The sequence below is a fragment of the Martes martes genome (assembly GCF_963455335.1).
Source record: "Martes martes genome assembly, chromosome: 4".
Classification (NCBI taxonomy): domain Eukaryota; kingdom Metazoa; phylum Chordata; class Mammalia; order Carnivora; family Mustelidae; genus Martes; species Martes martes.
The window spans coordinates 52,308,444-52,323,901 of NC_137891.1; the positions used below are offsets into that span (position 1 = coordinate 52,308,444).

General features: G+C 37.1%; 1 protein-coding gene across 4 annotated transcripts in view; it reads left to right on the forward strand.

Annotated features, from left to right (window-relative positions):
- Positions 1 to 4,698, forward strand: part of SNX16 (sorting nexin 16) — a 41,847-nt gene extending 37,149 nt beyond the window's left edge. For all 4 annotated transcript variants that reach the window (XM_080803199.1, XM_080803200.1, XM_080803197.1 and 1 more), the window contains 3 exons: positions 608 to 744; positions 1,260 to 1,379; positions 2,381 to 4,698. In XM_080803199.1, the coding sequence (XP_080659325.1) occupies positions 608 to 744; positions 1,260 to 1,379; positions 2,381 to 2,477 (354 nt within the window). In that variant the 3' untranslated portion in view covers positions 2,478 to 4,698. The remainder of the gene's footprint in view (positions 1 to 607; positions 745 to 1,259; positions 1,380 to 2,380) is intronic.
- Positions 4,699 to 15,458: the final 10,760 nt, after the last annotated feature.

The following is a 15,458-nucleotide window of genomic DNA, read 5'->3' on the forward strand; positions in this document are numbered from 1 at the left end:
CAAAATCAGTGACCCACATTTTTTCATGAGGTCATTTTTTATGGTAGAACGATTTTGTTTGTTTTAATCTTTATTTCAGCAGTGTTTAGTATCCCGGGTATGAAGGATAACATGTCAATTTTGAATGAATCTGGGAAAAGAAGAAGCAACAGAAAAACAATGTTGAAAAAGGAACCCAACATTGTTTTGGTGTTGTGGAGGAGGTTGTTAACAATAGTATTGCTGCTAAGCTAATACAAATGAATAGTCAGTTTTTCAAAAAAGTATATTCATCTAGGACTAGGCAAAAATAGATTAAGGAGAACAGAAACTTAAAACTTGGTCATTTTTTCCCCCAGTTCTACTCTTAGGGTTATCACATACTCATTTCAAGCACTGTGGCTTACTGATTAACAATTCTCAAGAAAGGGGACCTGTAGTTAGAAGTCCCGCTGGTAGGTGGCAGATAGCAAGATAGCAGAGACCGAAAAAGATGAGGAAAAGGAACAAATTGTTGGGGCTGCATACATATTATTTTGATTATGTTCTTTAACTCCTTAAATAAATGCTCTTGAGAAAGATACTGCATAAGTAATTTTTTTCTCTGAATTTTTTGTTTGTTTTTAAGGCTTTCTGTGAAACTTTAGAAGAGACAAACTACCGTTTTCAAAAAGAACTACTTGAAAAACAAAAAGAGGTGGAATCACTGAAGAAACTGCTGCATGAAAAGCAACTTCATATAGAAACTCTAGAGAGCAGAATCAGGTGTATTGTGATACTTACATTTTTAGCCTTACTCATTAAACTCTTAATACTCTGGGCTAAATGCCCTTTGTATTTTAGTATGATTTAGGAAATTTCTGACTCCCGAAGTCTTAGACTCTTGGTATAATTTCTTATAGATTGGGAAAATTGCCTTTTGATAAATTATTTAGGAGGTTGAACATTTGAAGGAAACATCAGAAATACAAGTCTCTAGCTGTTCGAGATAAACATTATTCATTTAACCTGTTTAAATGGTATCTTTGTTTCTAGGCATTTCTACCAACTTTTCACATATGAAAGTTGTAGTTTGTGTTCTTGTCAGCATATACTGAATTGACATTAAAGTCATTTTACATTAATTATAAATACTAGTTTCTCTATTGACTCCCAGAGTCAGCAATTTGTTAGCTATATTAAGAATAGCTAAAGACTACTAAAGTTATGTGTATTTACAAAAATAAACTAATACATACTTTATTTGTAGAAAATAACTTGTTGCTCTAATTTACTTTCAGAACATTGTCTTTAGAACCCGAAGAGTCATTGCACGCATCAGAAACAGAAGGTGGACACATCCCAAAGGTGGAGTCCTCCTCACTTGAGGTTGATCAAGATGTTTTGCATGAGGAATCTAGGTAAATAATATTTGGCTTATTATGGCCTAATTATCTGATTAATTAGAGGGAAATAGTAATACTCTATCACTTTTTTTTTTTTTAAATGAACTCAGTGTTATTGTATCGTGAATCTGCTGAGCAAATAAAGAAAGACTATTCGATATTCTAGGCTCTCCCTAAAAATGAATCTTTGGCATCTAGGCTATAAATTATTACTTGATTTGAAGATACGTCTAAATTACCTATTCAGTTAATTCATTAATTTTATTAAGTTTAACAAATTAATCTTCCTCAGTCTTTTCCCATTCAAAAAGTGGGATACTATAATAGCAACAAGTCTGCCTACCTAACAGGAGTGATGAAGATAGTATATTTGAAAGCACATAGACTATTTATTATTTATAAATCCAAAGTCATTATAAATACTTCAGTGGTAGCAGCTAAGCTGTAATTATGAGAACAAATTTATGTTGGTAAAGGTCATTATAAATTGGATTTTTAGTGATAAATGGTAGTTGGGAGAGCTGAAAGACTCAAAGATATATCTCCATAGATGTTGTCTGGTAATAACAACTTAAAAATGTAAAATTTCTTGGGATGCCTGGGTGGCTCAGTCCATTAAGTGGCTGCTCTTGGCTCAGGTCATGATGCCAGAGTCCTGGAATTAAGCCCCACACTGGGCTCCCTGCTTAGTGGGGAGCCTGCTTCTCCCTCTCCCACTACCCCTGCTTGTGGTCTCTCTCTCTCTCTCTCTCTCTCTGTCAAATAAATAAATAAAATCATTAAAAAAAACATATACATATGTATATATATGTGTGGGTGGGTGGGTGTGTAATTTCTGATCAAATATTTAAATATTCTTTTCCATTAAATATTTTCACATTAATATTTAAATAATTTCTATATCTAATATCTAAATATCTAATATTTTCCATTAGATAAAAAAATTTTAAAGGTAATAGTGAAGTGAAATCGCATGTTTCTAATCTCTTTGTTGACATGTTTCTCTTTTCTTGCAGAACTGATGATAAGCCGTGCTTAAGTTTTAGTGAACCTGAAAATTCTGTGTCAGACATAGAAGTTGCAGAAGTGGCATACAATGCTGAAGAAGACTAATACATGACAAGCAGTTCCTTCCATGTATATGTTTCAGCAAATTTAGAATAGAGTGGCAAATATTTAAAAAGAAAAAAAGAGTGAAGCATTTACAGAAAACAGAAAGATTGCACATGTATAAAGTTTACATAAAGAAAAGTTTTTTAAGTTATTGGGATAAGAAATGTATTCACTGCTGCTTTAAATTGTCTTTTATCCAAACTTTGTATTTAATACACTAAAAAAAAAATTGAGTTTGAGTTCTGTTATCAAGACTCAATTCTTAAATAATGTGCATAAATTATTTTGGTATTTTTGCCAGTATATTGCTCCAAAGTAATGTGTGTGTGCATACTCTTGTGTGTATGTGTGCGTGTTTGAGTTTGTGTTTAAAATGCCAATTTTATCAGTTAAATGGACATTAAATGCATGTTGCTATCTGGTTGATATATACTTCTTTGTATCTATGACATGATATATTTTCATTAGTCGTTTAAATCAGTGGTAAAGATGAATTAAGTTTTAAATATCGATACATTTACCATCTGTAAATAAAAATTGCCTGTTTGCAATGTTACTGCTATTTAAAAAGAAGAAAACTTCCTAACACCAAAGGAAAACTATTTGAAAGAGCTATAATAACATAAAATAACATAGCTAAAGTGATAAAATAGCCTTGATTTTAAAAGCTGATACATTATCAGAATACTATAATAAGTATCCTAGTTTATTATAATATGTTGTACTTGTTTATTTTCCACATAATCTTTATCTTAAATCTCTACCTATAGAATCAGTGAGTTTTCCTCTTTCAGAATACTACCTCTTTTTGCTAATCAAGGTATACTCTTTTGAAAATAAAGATTCTAAGCAAGTAGGGAGTTATAAAAAGAATACAAAATAAAAAGCCATATATACTATAAAGTTCCTTAACTACATTGACTCCTGGGATTGCATTTTTATTTCTGTATATGTGAATATGTTGCTATAATATATTAAGGCTGATTTTCCTTTTAATATATTTAGCCAAGTGATGCACTTTATGATAATTAAACTCCTTTGTGCCAAGTTTAATTGGTGAATTTCTTTAGTAAGTGGAGTTAGGAAAAAGAATTATGTAGTGCCTTCACTATTTGACTTTTTACACCAGTCTGCTAGGGTCTGTGAGTCAGCTTTATGAAAAAGTGTTTCTTTCAGATTGGCTTATAGTTGTTGAAAGTGCCTTGTTTCATTTTTACAATATGAAGTTACTCATTTATTTTCTATTTCCAGTGCTTTGCATATTGCTGTTAATAAGTGTTGTGATCGTGCTAGCATTTTGAAATACTGCTTGGTATATTGAAGTGCATGTGCTTTCTAAAAGCTGAGAGAAACTTATGGGGGAAATAGAATAACCATCTCCAGTTTTGTTTTCTTCACTATCTAAAAGTTTATCAGTATCTTGATGTACATACTAAAATGTAGTTGTTTAAAATCCTACTTACATAGATTAAGCGATCAAGTGGCTGTTGTTAACTTTTGATCTAAAAAGGACACTGTTTCTTACAAAGTACCAAAAATTTTAAAAGCCTTTGTCAAAATGCACAATTGTGTTCTGTCTCAGAATATTTTCCACAAAGTACACCAGAAGTTTGTTTACTATCCTGGGAGAGAGACAGGAAGAATATAATAAACTATTCTCTTTGTTCATTTCAAAATATTCTAGGCTTAAAAGGTTTAAAAAGAACAATCACTTAAATTAATATCATTTTTAGTCTAATGATAAGATGATCTTTGCTAAATCCCAGATGTTATAATGCTACATACATGTCTGTTTTAAAGTGAACCATACACTTCTGAATCTGGCTTTTCAGAAGATTGTATGTGAAGTTTGGGATGGGTGAAGAAAAACTTAAAATTAGATAAACCACTATTTATATTTAGAATTTACTTTTTTTACTTTTATGATGCATTTTATTCCTATTATTATATTCATTTAATAAATTATTTTCTCAGTACAGCAGTAGCTGTGTTGTTTAGATCTTGAATAGTGTTTTTCCCCTTCCATTTCAGTGTTCTCTCTATCCCTTACAATTATTGTAAATTTAATTATACTTAACTGCTCCATTTCACAGATATGGAATGAGTTTATGATTATTTTTTAGGTTTACACTTTATATTATGATCATTTTAAGTCTTTGTGAATAGGTGCACTGCGCTACAAATGTAACCAATATTAATAAAAAAAGTTGAACATAATTCAAACAGGAAACACTTCTGTGAATACTCTTTTAACCTTTTAAAAATTAACTTCATGTGTAGGTAGTAAAACTATAAACCAGCATTTTGAAATGTGCTTTATTTGTCTATTCTGAGAGTAGGCATTTAAAGCACATTATTTAGAAAACCATGTTCCTCAGATAAATAATCTACGTAGTCTACTTCATCTGTTTGTGATATTAAAAGGGAACCGTGGTCTTACATCTAAAAATAATTTGTCTAGTTTTAAAACAGGTTTTATTACTTACGGGAAGAGAGTTTGGGGATTATGTTAAAAACAAGCCTGTATTCTCAACTAGTAAAGAGAGGAATCTAAATTGTATCCTCTGGGAGATTTTCAAAAGCTACATATTTGATCCACATTTTAGTTCTTCCAAAAGATAATAGAATTATCTTCACTGCATTGCAATTTGCTTCTGTGCTGTTGGCTTCTACTAGCAAAACAATCATCAGAAACTGCGTTTTCAAAACACGTGTGTTTATTTTAAGGCTGATGCCTGCTACACCGCACTGTACCTTTATGAGGACTCATGAGAGAAAATTCTCTTAGGTCTCAGCAACAGTAAAACCAGTGCTTAAAGAATTTATCTGGTTTTTTGTTTTGTTTTGTTTTTTTCTTGAAGAGTATTACTGTCTTTCTCTTTTTTGATTTGTTTTTTTAGGCAACCTTCAGCCAAATTGTGTTCACCATGGCTACCACATAGAACCTCAGGAGTTCTGCTTTTGTGTAGTAAACATGACTTTATTTTTCTTATTTTCTCAACCCCACTTTTCCTCCCTATTTAAGGTCTCAATTAGAACAGGTGTGTTTTTGTTCTGATGAAGTCTCCATTCGAATGGTATTTTAGACTACATTGGGTAAAAACTTGCCATAGCCTGTACTAACACCATTACTGCACCATTAAGGATAGCAGTAATTACACAAAGATAAATTATTCTTCCCTTTCAAAGATGTTCTTAAGTAGGACCAGTGAATGTGGGATGCAAACTTAGAAATGGTAACTAGTGGTAAGCTATGGATAGGTTCTTGGTCAAAATACAATATTGATAAACTCAGATTATGTGTTTAACCATAGCCTCAAATTAGAAGACCCCACTTGCCAGTTCCTTGTGTATCATTGACAGAAAAGTAGAATAGTATCATTAGCCCCACACAAAACAATAAACAATACAGCTAATGTATACTCAATAGCTAAAGTCAGTATTATATTGTAATAGGTACAGATAAGACTTGGTATAGAATTGCCCTAATGAAACGTTCGCAACCTAGCTAGTTGTAATCAAAAAAGTATTGGTTAGATGCTGGTTAAAGTTCTTTGCTAAGGTGTGAAATGAAAAGCCCACCTTGGGGTGATTAAGCCCATACCTGGAGGATTATTTCTTAAAATTAGCTCACCTGCCAGTCATTTTCCAGTAACCCTGTATGGCAAATACCACCATTCATTGACTAGACCAAAAGCTTCTCTACCCCCTTCAAAATGGGAATGGGATAAACTAAATAGTGTTTTCTCAGCTCCCCTTGCACCTAGGTTTGAGCCTGTGACAGGATTACGGCCAGTGAGATGGATGGAAGTATGCTGATAGCTGCTGGAAAATCACTTGCTTTTCCTGTAAGAGGGTAAGTATGCTGCTCGTACGGCCTCTCGCCCTTCCTCTTGTTTTAAGCTCAGGTAATGGGCAGAGGAACTCTGGAAACCATCTTGCAGATATGAGGTGTGACAAGTCTGAGGGAAGAGTAAGGGAATCACAGAGACTAGCCACTTGTGAAACTACTAAAAATTGTTCTTTTGTTCATTGTACCAAGATAAAAGCTATTTTTAATTTGAATTATAGGTTTAACCTTAGGGGGTAAAAGGCTTTTCAAACAAAATGGCTTCTTCCTGCAATGGTACTATGTATTTTGTTAGTAAAGAAAAATAATCAGAGGAGAAAAATTTTTTCTTGAAAGCTAAAAGAGAACCATCTCTTAGACATATCAAAGTTCACTTACTCCTGAGACTCCTTTTAGCAAACCAAATATGAAGGAGAAAACAATCTATTCTACACATGTGTATAGTCCACTCAGGCTGCTGTAACGAAACCACAGACTGGATGGCTTAAACAGCAGAAATTTATTTTCTCACAGCTCTGGAGACAGTGCCAAGATAAAGGTGCCAGCAGGGTTGGTGTCTGGTGAGGATACTCTGGGTTACAGAGAACAAGCTCTCTGGTGTTTCTCATAAGGGCATTAGTCCTGTTGGATCGGGACATCCCCCACTTTGATCTCATTTAATCTTTTTTTTTCTTTTTTTTTTATTTTATTTATTTATTTGACAGAGAGAGATCACAAGTAGGCAGAGAGGCAGGCAGAGAGAGAGAGAGGGAAGCAGGCTCCCCGCTGAGCAGAGAGCCTGACTCGGGACTCGATTCCAGGACCCTGAGACCATGACCCGAGCCGAAGGCAGCGGCTCAACCCACTGAGCCACCCAGGCGCCCCTGATCTCATTTAATCTTAATCACTTTCTTAGAGGACCCATGTCCAAATATAGTCACATTAGGAGGTTAGTGCTTCAACATAGGAATTTGAGGGAGGCACAGACATTCAGTACATAACAGTATAGGATGGATTATCATTTAATGCTTACAAAGAGATTTCTCAGTTCAAAAAATTAAAGTAGATAGCCTATTCTTTCATTTGTCCATTGAACAAACATTGACCATCTACCACATGTCAGCACTGGGTGATAAAAATTGTTAAGCACATGATCCCTTCAAGAGTTTAGACCAATACAGTTTTTTATACAGGCTGCTCTGTACATTGTACAGCATTGTGGCAAGTATGGTGGTAATTGTGGTATTTGTGATGAATTATGGAAATGAGAAGGCTGGAAAAGAGGACAAATGTTGGTCAGCAGTAGAAGTGTAGAGTGTTAGCAGCTTCTCAAAAGTAGAAGGGTGTGCCAAGCAGATCTGCTTCAGCCCATGCAAGTGGCAAGGATCATTATTATCCCTGATTCTTTTTCCCTTACCCAGTGTATCAATTCTAGCTCCAAAGTAGAAGCCCACTCACCTGATGTGACAGGCCAAAGAGGGACACACAAACCATACTGCATACCTTAAACATTTTATTTTAACTTAATGCACATATATTCATTTGCCAAAGTTCAAACAGTGGTGCAAAGTCTATCTTTGGCACATTTTTACTGATGAGTGCTCCGGTTTTCTCTCTTGCTAAGTCATACTCCTAAATGCATTTTCTGATTTCTAGCTTTAGTTTCTGTAGAGTGAAGGCATAAGATATATATGAGGGAATCTATGGCAAAAAGCATGATTTTTACTGTTTTTTTTTTCAATCATGTACTATCTTTCCAAACTGACCTAGTTTTCCCTAGAAATGATAATTTGTTCTCATATTGCATTGTTTTGTGTAATATTAATGATCTTATTTAAAATTTAATTTTAGGGGCACCTAGGTGGCTCAGTCGGTTAAGTGTTAAGTGTTAAGTGTCTGCCTTTGACTCAGGTCATGATCCTAGGGTCCTAGGACTGAGCCCCTTGTCAGGCTCCCTGCTCAGTGGGGAGCTTGCTTCTCCCTCTCCCTCTGCCCCTCCTCCTGTTTGTGCTCTTTCTCTCTGTCTCAAATAAATAAAATCTTAAAAATAAAATAAAATTTTAAATATAGCTAGTATATACAAATTTGGAAGCAAACTGATGCTTAGAAATCACAGTTCTCTTGGGAGGAAAGAGGAGTGTGCTGGTGTTCTAAGAAGAAACCAATTAACCACAAGCATTCAGGGTGCCCTGGGTACCATTGAGCACATTTTATGCAGAAGATGCAGAAATTCAGCAGGTCAATTACGAATTTATCACCAGGATCTACCTTCCCCCACATCTACCTTCCCCCCTCTATAATCCAGTCTCCCACAGCAGCCATGGTTTTCTTTTTGAAAAACATAAATCACAACATGTTTTTTCTCTCCTTAAAAACTTTCAAAAGTTTCCCATCATGTTTAATATTACAACATTCAGACTTTGTTACATGACGTTCCAATATGGTTTCATTCTGCCAGTTACTGTCCTTAATGGCAGCACACATGGCCCCTTTTCTGTTCCTTGAGTCTAGTAAGGTCTTCTTCCTAACCTGGCCTGTTTAGAATGCTCCTCCCAGAATCCTGGCAGGCTCTTCTCTTAAATCATAGGTTAAATATTACCTCTGTAGGCAACCTAAAATGGTATTCAAAACAATCACCTCCATCTTAGAGTTTTGTTGTGTGTTTTTTTTAAGATTTTATTTATTTATTTTAGAGAGAAAGTGCGCACAACAGGAGGAGGGAGGCAGAGAGAATCCCAAGAGAACTCTGTACTGAGCACTGAGCCCCAGGTGGGACTCGATCTCACAACCCTGAGATCATGACCTGAGTGGAAACCAGGAGTTGGTCACTTAACCAACTGAGCAACCCAGGAACCCCTTAGATTTCTTAGTTACTTTTTTACTGTCTGCTTCACCTGCGTACTTCCCCAGCGCATCCCCAAAAAAGCAAGGCTTTTTTCTTTTTTTCCATCTAAGCTTTGCTCTCTCCCCCATCACCACCAAGCTTAGGAGAAGATCTGGCACATAAGAAGGGCTCAAAAATACTTAATGATTAAGATAGAAGCCTGAGTTAGGGAAATATTAGAGAAAACAGAGGTATTTGAAATAAAATTGAGTCTTGGGGATTGATACTCTCTGGGTAGATTGATATGCTAGCACCTGAGGAAGAGAGAGAAAACAGTGAAATTTAGGGAGGCGGACGGTAGATTCAGTTTGGGACATGCTGGATTTGAAATACTATAGACAATCCAAGGCAGTTGGATACAATTATCCAGAAATCAGGGCAGGTATTAAATATAATTGACCTGGTGAAGTTCTGCATCTTCTGCATAAAATGTGCTCAATGATACCCAGGGCAACCTGAATGCCTGTGGCTAGTTCGTTTTCTTAGAACACCTGCACACCCCTCTTTCCTCCTAAGAGAACTGTGTGATTTCTAAGCATCAGTTTGCTTCCAAATTTGTGTATGCTAACTATATTTAAATTTTTATTTTATTTTTATTTTTATTAGTTTTATTAATAAAATTACTTGTTCTCCATATCCCTTGTCCATAATACAGTGGTCTAAAACCTGTTAAGGACTCACATTAGCAGTACCGAAATGAAGACCAACAATGCAGGACTTCTGTGTACCATGGTGACAAGTGTCATGGAAATATGTCTGATGGGCCCAGGTGTCTCATTCCGTTAATTTGTTTTTCATTCCGTAAGTAATTTGTCATCAGAGAAGATTATGTTTTTCTTCTTCCCATAGAGGAGATACAAAAATAGCATAATATCACAAAGTTTGTCTTTTCTTATTTAATATTTAGTATTGAAAGTAAAGTTTAAGAAAAAGAAGAAAGACAATAGAATGGAAAACTTTTATTACACTAGTAATCAAAGAAATATAGTTGCTATATAGTAGTTTCACCAGAGTATGGAGAAATGAAATCTGTATTGTTGGTGGAAGTATAAATTGGTTTAAGAATATTTCTGGAGCTAATTTGGCTACATACAACAAAACCATTAAAAATGTTTATAGCCGGGGCGCCTGGGTGGCTCAGTGGGTTAAAGCCTCTGCCTTCGGCTCAGGTCATGATCCCAAGGTCCTGGGATCGAGCCCCACATCGGGCTCTCTGCTCCGCAGGGAGCCTGCTCCCTCCTCTCTCTCTCTGCCTGCCTCTCTGCCTACTTGTGATCTCTGTCTGTCAAATAAATAAATAAAATCTTTAAAAAAAAAAAATGTTTATAGCCTTCAACCTAGCATTTATGCTTCTAGAAACTTCAACTAAAGAAATATATGCAATGTGTAAAGATCTGCTCAAAGGATGTGCATCACATTTATCACACTTTAACCAAAGTTTCTAGTGCTAAGGGGATTTGTTAAATATTTATGACATAAAAAAAGTAGACTCTCTTGTATTCAATAAAGTGATGTTGCCAAGAAGATTTAAAGATGGTCATGATATACCACTAATTGAAAGAAGCCAGTTACAAAACAGAATGATCTCACTTTTTATAAGTAAAAAGTTACTCATTTATGCATCTGTATACAGAAAGAATACAGCAGATTGACAGCCATGGTTAACTACTTGATGGAATTATGAAAGAATTTGTTTTCATGAATCTCTGAATTTTCTACAAGCATGTATTACTTTGTAATTTTTTAAATTATTTTTAAATTAACAACTAACATGCCTTGCCCTACCATCTACTCTCTGTTTGACTTGTGGCAAATTCCTCAACCTGCTCCTGAAAGAAAAAGATGGTGTGATATAACAGCATTGTTGTGGTCTAAATGGAGTAGTTAAGTGCTAACTACAGTCTGTCACATTGTAGGCACTCATAAATGAGCAGAAGCTGACATCCAGCCTCCTGCCCGAAATACCATCCCCCACTGGCCATTCAGGAATCCATCTGGAACCTAAAATACTGAGGAAATCTTTTATTAAAAATGACTTTAGTGGACAGAATTCGCTAACCATGTTATTCCATCATCTACCCTATATTTTATTTATTTTTTAAAGATTTATTTATTTTAGAGAGAGAGAGAGAGTGAGGGGAGGAGGGAAAGAGGACGAGGAAGAAAGAGAATCTCCAGCACACCCCTCCCTGAGTGCAGAGCCCAACGCAGAGCTCGATCCCACGACCCATGAGATCATGACCTGAACCAAAACCGAGAGTCAGATGCTCCACCAACTGAGCCACCCAGGGACCCCATACCCTCGATTTTAAATCTGAAAGAGTCGAATCGGCTTTATCCAGTTTACAAATGGTTTATGTTCTAGCGACATTCCCAAGGGCTGTGTTCCAATAATGGCAGCTTATCAAACTAAACTTAAAATGCCTTTTAGATCAATCCATAAGAAATCTGTATAATGTCTGCAAAAGGTCTAACTCAGGCCATATAAGGAAATTCCCTGCGATTCTGAAACACCTGACAATTCTGTTTTTTAAGTGGCTTCTTGCGTGCAGCAGGCCAAGTCTTGGCCTGCTTGGCCCTGCCTCATAAGAAGGAGGCTGGCACGGAACTTCTTTGTTTAGCCTAAGTCTATCAATCACCAGCTGTAATCTTGTTAATCAAAATAAGATCTGTTTTTGCTTAAAACAGAATAATGTTTTTACTGTGGTAACTAGATAGGAATTAGAAAACAGAGGAAGGAGTGAGCATTGGTTTACACGTGTAAACAAATGATTTCTACACATCTACTCAACACAGAAGTTCCCTGAGACAAGGACCATACTTTTTCTTCCTAACTCTTTACTGTATCTAGTATACAACCCAGCACACAGAAGATGCCCACAGTTGGATTAATTGAAGTATGCATGTAAAAGAAGACAAAGCAACAAGAGTGCATGGGCTCAAATCCCCGTGGGCAGAAAGCTGAGCAAAGGAGTGTGCTAGATGCATGGGGCAGACAGAAGCAGCCAGGCACTTCATTTGGGACGTCCATAATGTCCATAATGTAGTACATGTCAGACCTCTGCCCTCCAGATACTCAGCCAATGATTAATTTAATTGGGTCTTGGAGAAGTTGATTTTATAATATGTGAACAACTTTATGTTCAAAATAAGACTTCAACTCTATGTACCAAAAGAGAAATACATTTAAGAACATCTTTCATTTTTTAAGCCAGATAATACATGAATTCCTCAATAAAAGCTGACATCACTTACAGAGATATATATTTACAATGCCTTCCTCAAAATATTTTTTTAAGAATCTATAAACAATGAATCTTGGAACACTGAAAAAAGAAAAAAATTAAATAAGAAAATAATTAAATACACTCCTTTAAAAAAAAAAACTGTTGGGTTTTACTTTTCTGAGCATTTTGTATCTATGAAACTTTTCCTAATTTTCTCCAGTTCTTAGAGCCCCAGAACTTTCCAAGTTCACTTGCTTCTTACTTCCAGTTCCAGTTAAGAATAGAACTTAAAATTGAACAGACCTGTGTTTGAGTTTTGGTTCTGCTTCTTACCAAGCGGGGTGGATTATTTTGCTTCTCTGAGCCTTGGTGCTCATATAAAACAAAGATAATAACAGTGTTCACCGGTTTGGTATGCTGAAAGGAGTACCTGTGAAAGCAGGTGCCAAGTGCTCAAACATTTTAGGCATTGCCCTCAGTTACCCAACGCTTTGCCATCTGTATACACACAGGCATTTGATCAGCAGGCATCATCGGCTGTCTACTGCGTGGAAGGGCACGTGCTTGACATGCGCTGCAATGAACAAGTCCTTGGTGACCCAGCTCTTTGTGTGGCCTTCCTCCTGAGACGCCTGGGAGGTTAGACCCATAGTGGCTAGTACATTCCTCCAGCAGAGTACCTACTACTTCGTATTGTTCTCCTTTGTTTTCAGTCCCTCCACCACACAGACTCGAAGCAGCCCTTGACTGCTTATGCCGTAGTGCTGGGATATACATGCCAGGGGCTCAGTATATTTGCTGCACATGAATGGATTATGACCAACCTTGGAAATAACATTTTAAGGTATTTGGAACTCTTAGTTCCCAGTCAATTAATACTTTATAGACTACTCACATGTCATATGGACCCAGGATGATCTATTCTAACTAGGTGTACTTTGGAAATCAGCTGGTCCAAACAGCCTCAAGCACAAAGCCCCTTCATAGAAAGTCTGCTATGCCCACAGAAGCAACAGTGATCAGGAAGACACTCTGCGTGGTGGTAGGGCGACAGTTTGCAGAGAGGCTCAGCTTCCTTAGACTCAAATCCTAGAACTTGTATGCCTGAAAACCCATCAAGTCTTCCGCTCCAAACCTCTCATCGTGCAGATGAAACCTCAACCCAGAAAAATTACAGGAATACAGTAAGCAAGTGGTGGAGCTTCACGGAAAAAAGTCTCTGTGGCTCTCAGTATGGTGTTTCTCTCTCCTAGGTTTGGTTATATCCATAAAGGCTTCGTGAACGATGTTTCATAGCCTTATCTGTGAATTCTTCTTCTCCATAGCCAGTGAAGCGAGAGTTCTCAGTTTTGTCCCTGAGCCCAGGTTCCAGTTCTCCCTCCCAGGCTGAGGTTGACAAAGGTTGTTAATGAAGAAGGGTCATGAGTCACACTTTAATACCAACAGCCAGGATGAAGGACTTCTGACATGAACCTAGCTGCATGCATCATACCCACTTCTCGGAAGTCTTTGAAGACTGCTGCCCCGTCTGATGTCTGGAACCTCATGAGGAGAACTGTTCCTCTGAAGTGATGGCAAGGTGAGCCCCCTCAGTCACGGCTACAATCCTGCAGTCTTTCTCTCTGCCAATGAGCAGTGAAACACTTCCCTCTGAGGCTGCTTGTTAGAGAAGTTCTCTCTCTTGTATGTATGGCTGAGCAAGGTTGCTGGGTCCTATCAATTCCGTGAGTAAACCAAGGCATCTCCTGAGGGTCAGCCCAGGCCTCACCGCCACCCTGACCATTTGTTGCCCCTGGCAGCGTCTCCTGACCGGTCTGCAAGATGCACTGGAGGATGAAATGAAACAAAAGCAAGGATTCCAAAGACCACTTACTTTCAGTGAAACCATATAGCCTGTCTTGTTGCCTAGTGTATAAAGAACCATTTCCATTTCTAAAGTTTCAATTAATAAAATCCAAACTGCTATCAATTTCTCACAAACGGAGCAGCCTGCGGCCGATTTCAGCAGGTGCCTAGTCTTCGCCTTTCCGATGAGCTTAGAGTGCCGCCTAGTGGGAAGGATGTGTAGTAGCACTTGATAACAAACTCCGCAGAGGAGATGGCAGGAACGCAACAAATTGAAAATCCCAGCAGTCTCAGTACTTGACTGCTGTTTTATGGATTTGTCAGACCTATCGGAGATATATTTCAAGATTTATCTCGACTGACTACTTCCTTTAAGAAAGTGTGTTACCTGTATGAGGGTATTCACCTGACCAGGTCTCAACTAACCTAAATAGGATTGTATTTCATTCACCATAGAATATTTTAGTATTTTTTTTTATTTAACTCCATAAGGAAGGAACATGAAACTGATCCATGCCTTACCCATTTTTTTTTAATCTGAAATGCTAAAAAGTCATCATCAGGACACCTGGGTGGCTGAATCAGTTAAGTGTCCACCTTCGGTTCAGGTCATGATCCCAAGGTCCTGGAATGGAATTCGGTATCAGGCTCTTTGCTGGGTGGAGAACCTGCTTCTCTCTCTGCTTCTACTCTCTAGTGGTAGAAGTAGTAGTAGAAGTAGAAGAGTAGTAGTAGTAGAAACCCCTGCTTGCACTTTCTCTCTCTCTCTCTCTGGCAAATAAATAAAATCTTAATGGAACTAGAGGGTATTATGCTTAGCGAAGTAAGTCAATCCGAGAAAGACAACTATCATATGATCTCTTTGATATGAGGAAGTGGAGATGCACTTTGGGGGGGTTGGGGGGAGGTAGGAAAAGAAAAAATGAAAGAAGATGGGATCGGGAGGGAGACAAACCATAAAAGACTCAATCTCAAAAAACAGACTGAGGATTGCTGGGGGGAGGGGGGATGGGAGAGGGTGGTGGGGATATGGACATTGGGGAGGGTATGGGCTATGATGAGTGCTGTGAAATGTGTAAACCTGGCGATTCACAGACCTGTACCCCTGGGGATAAAAATACATTATATGTTTATTAAAATAAATTAATTAATTAAAAAAAAGAAATAGGACATACGATTTTCAAATAAAAAAATAA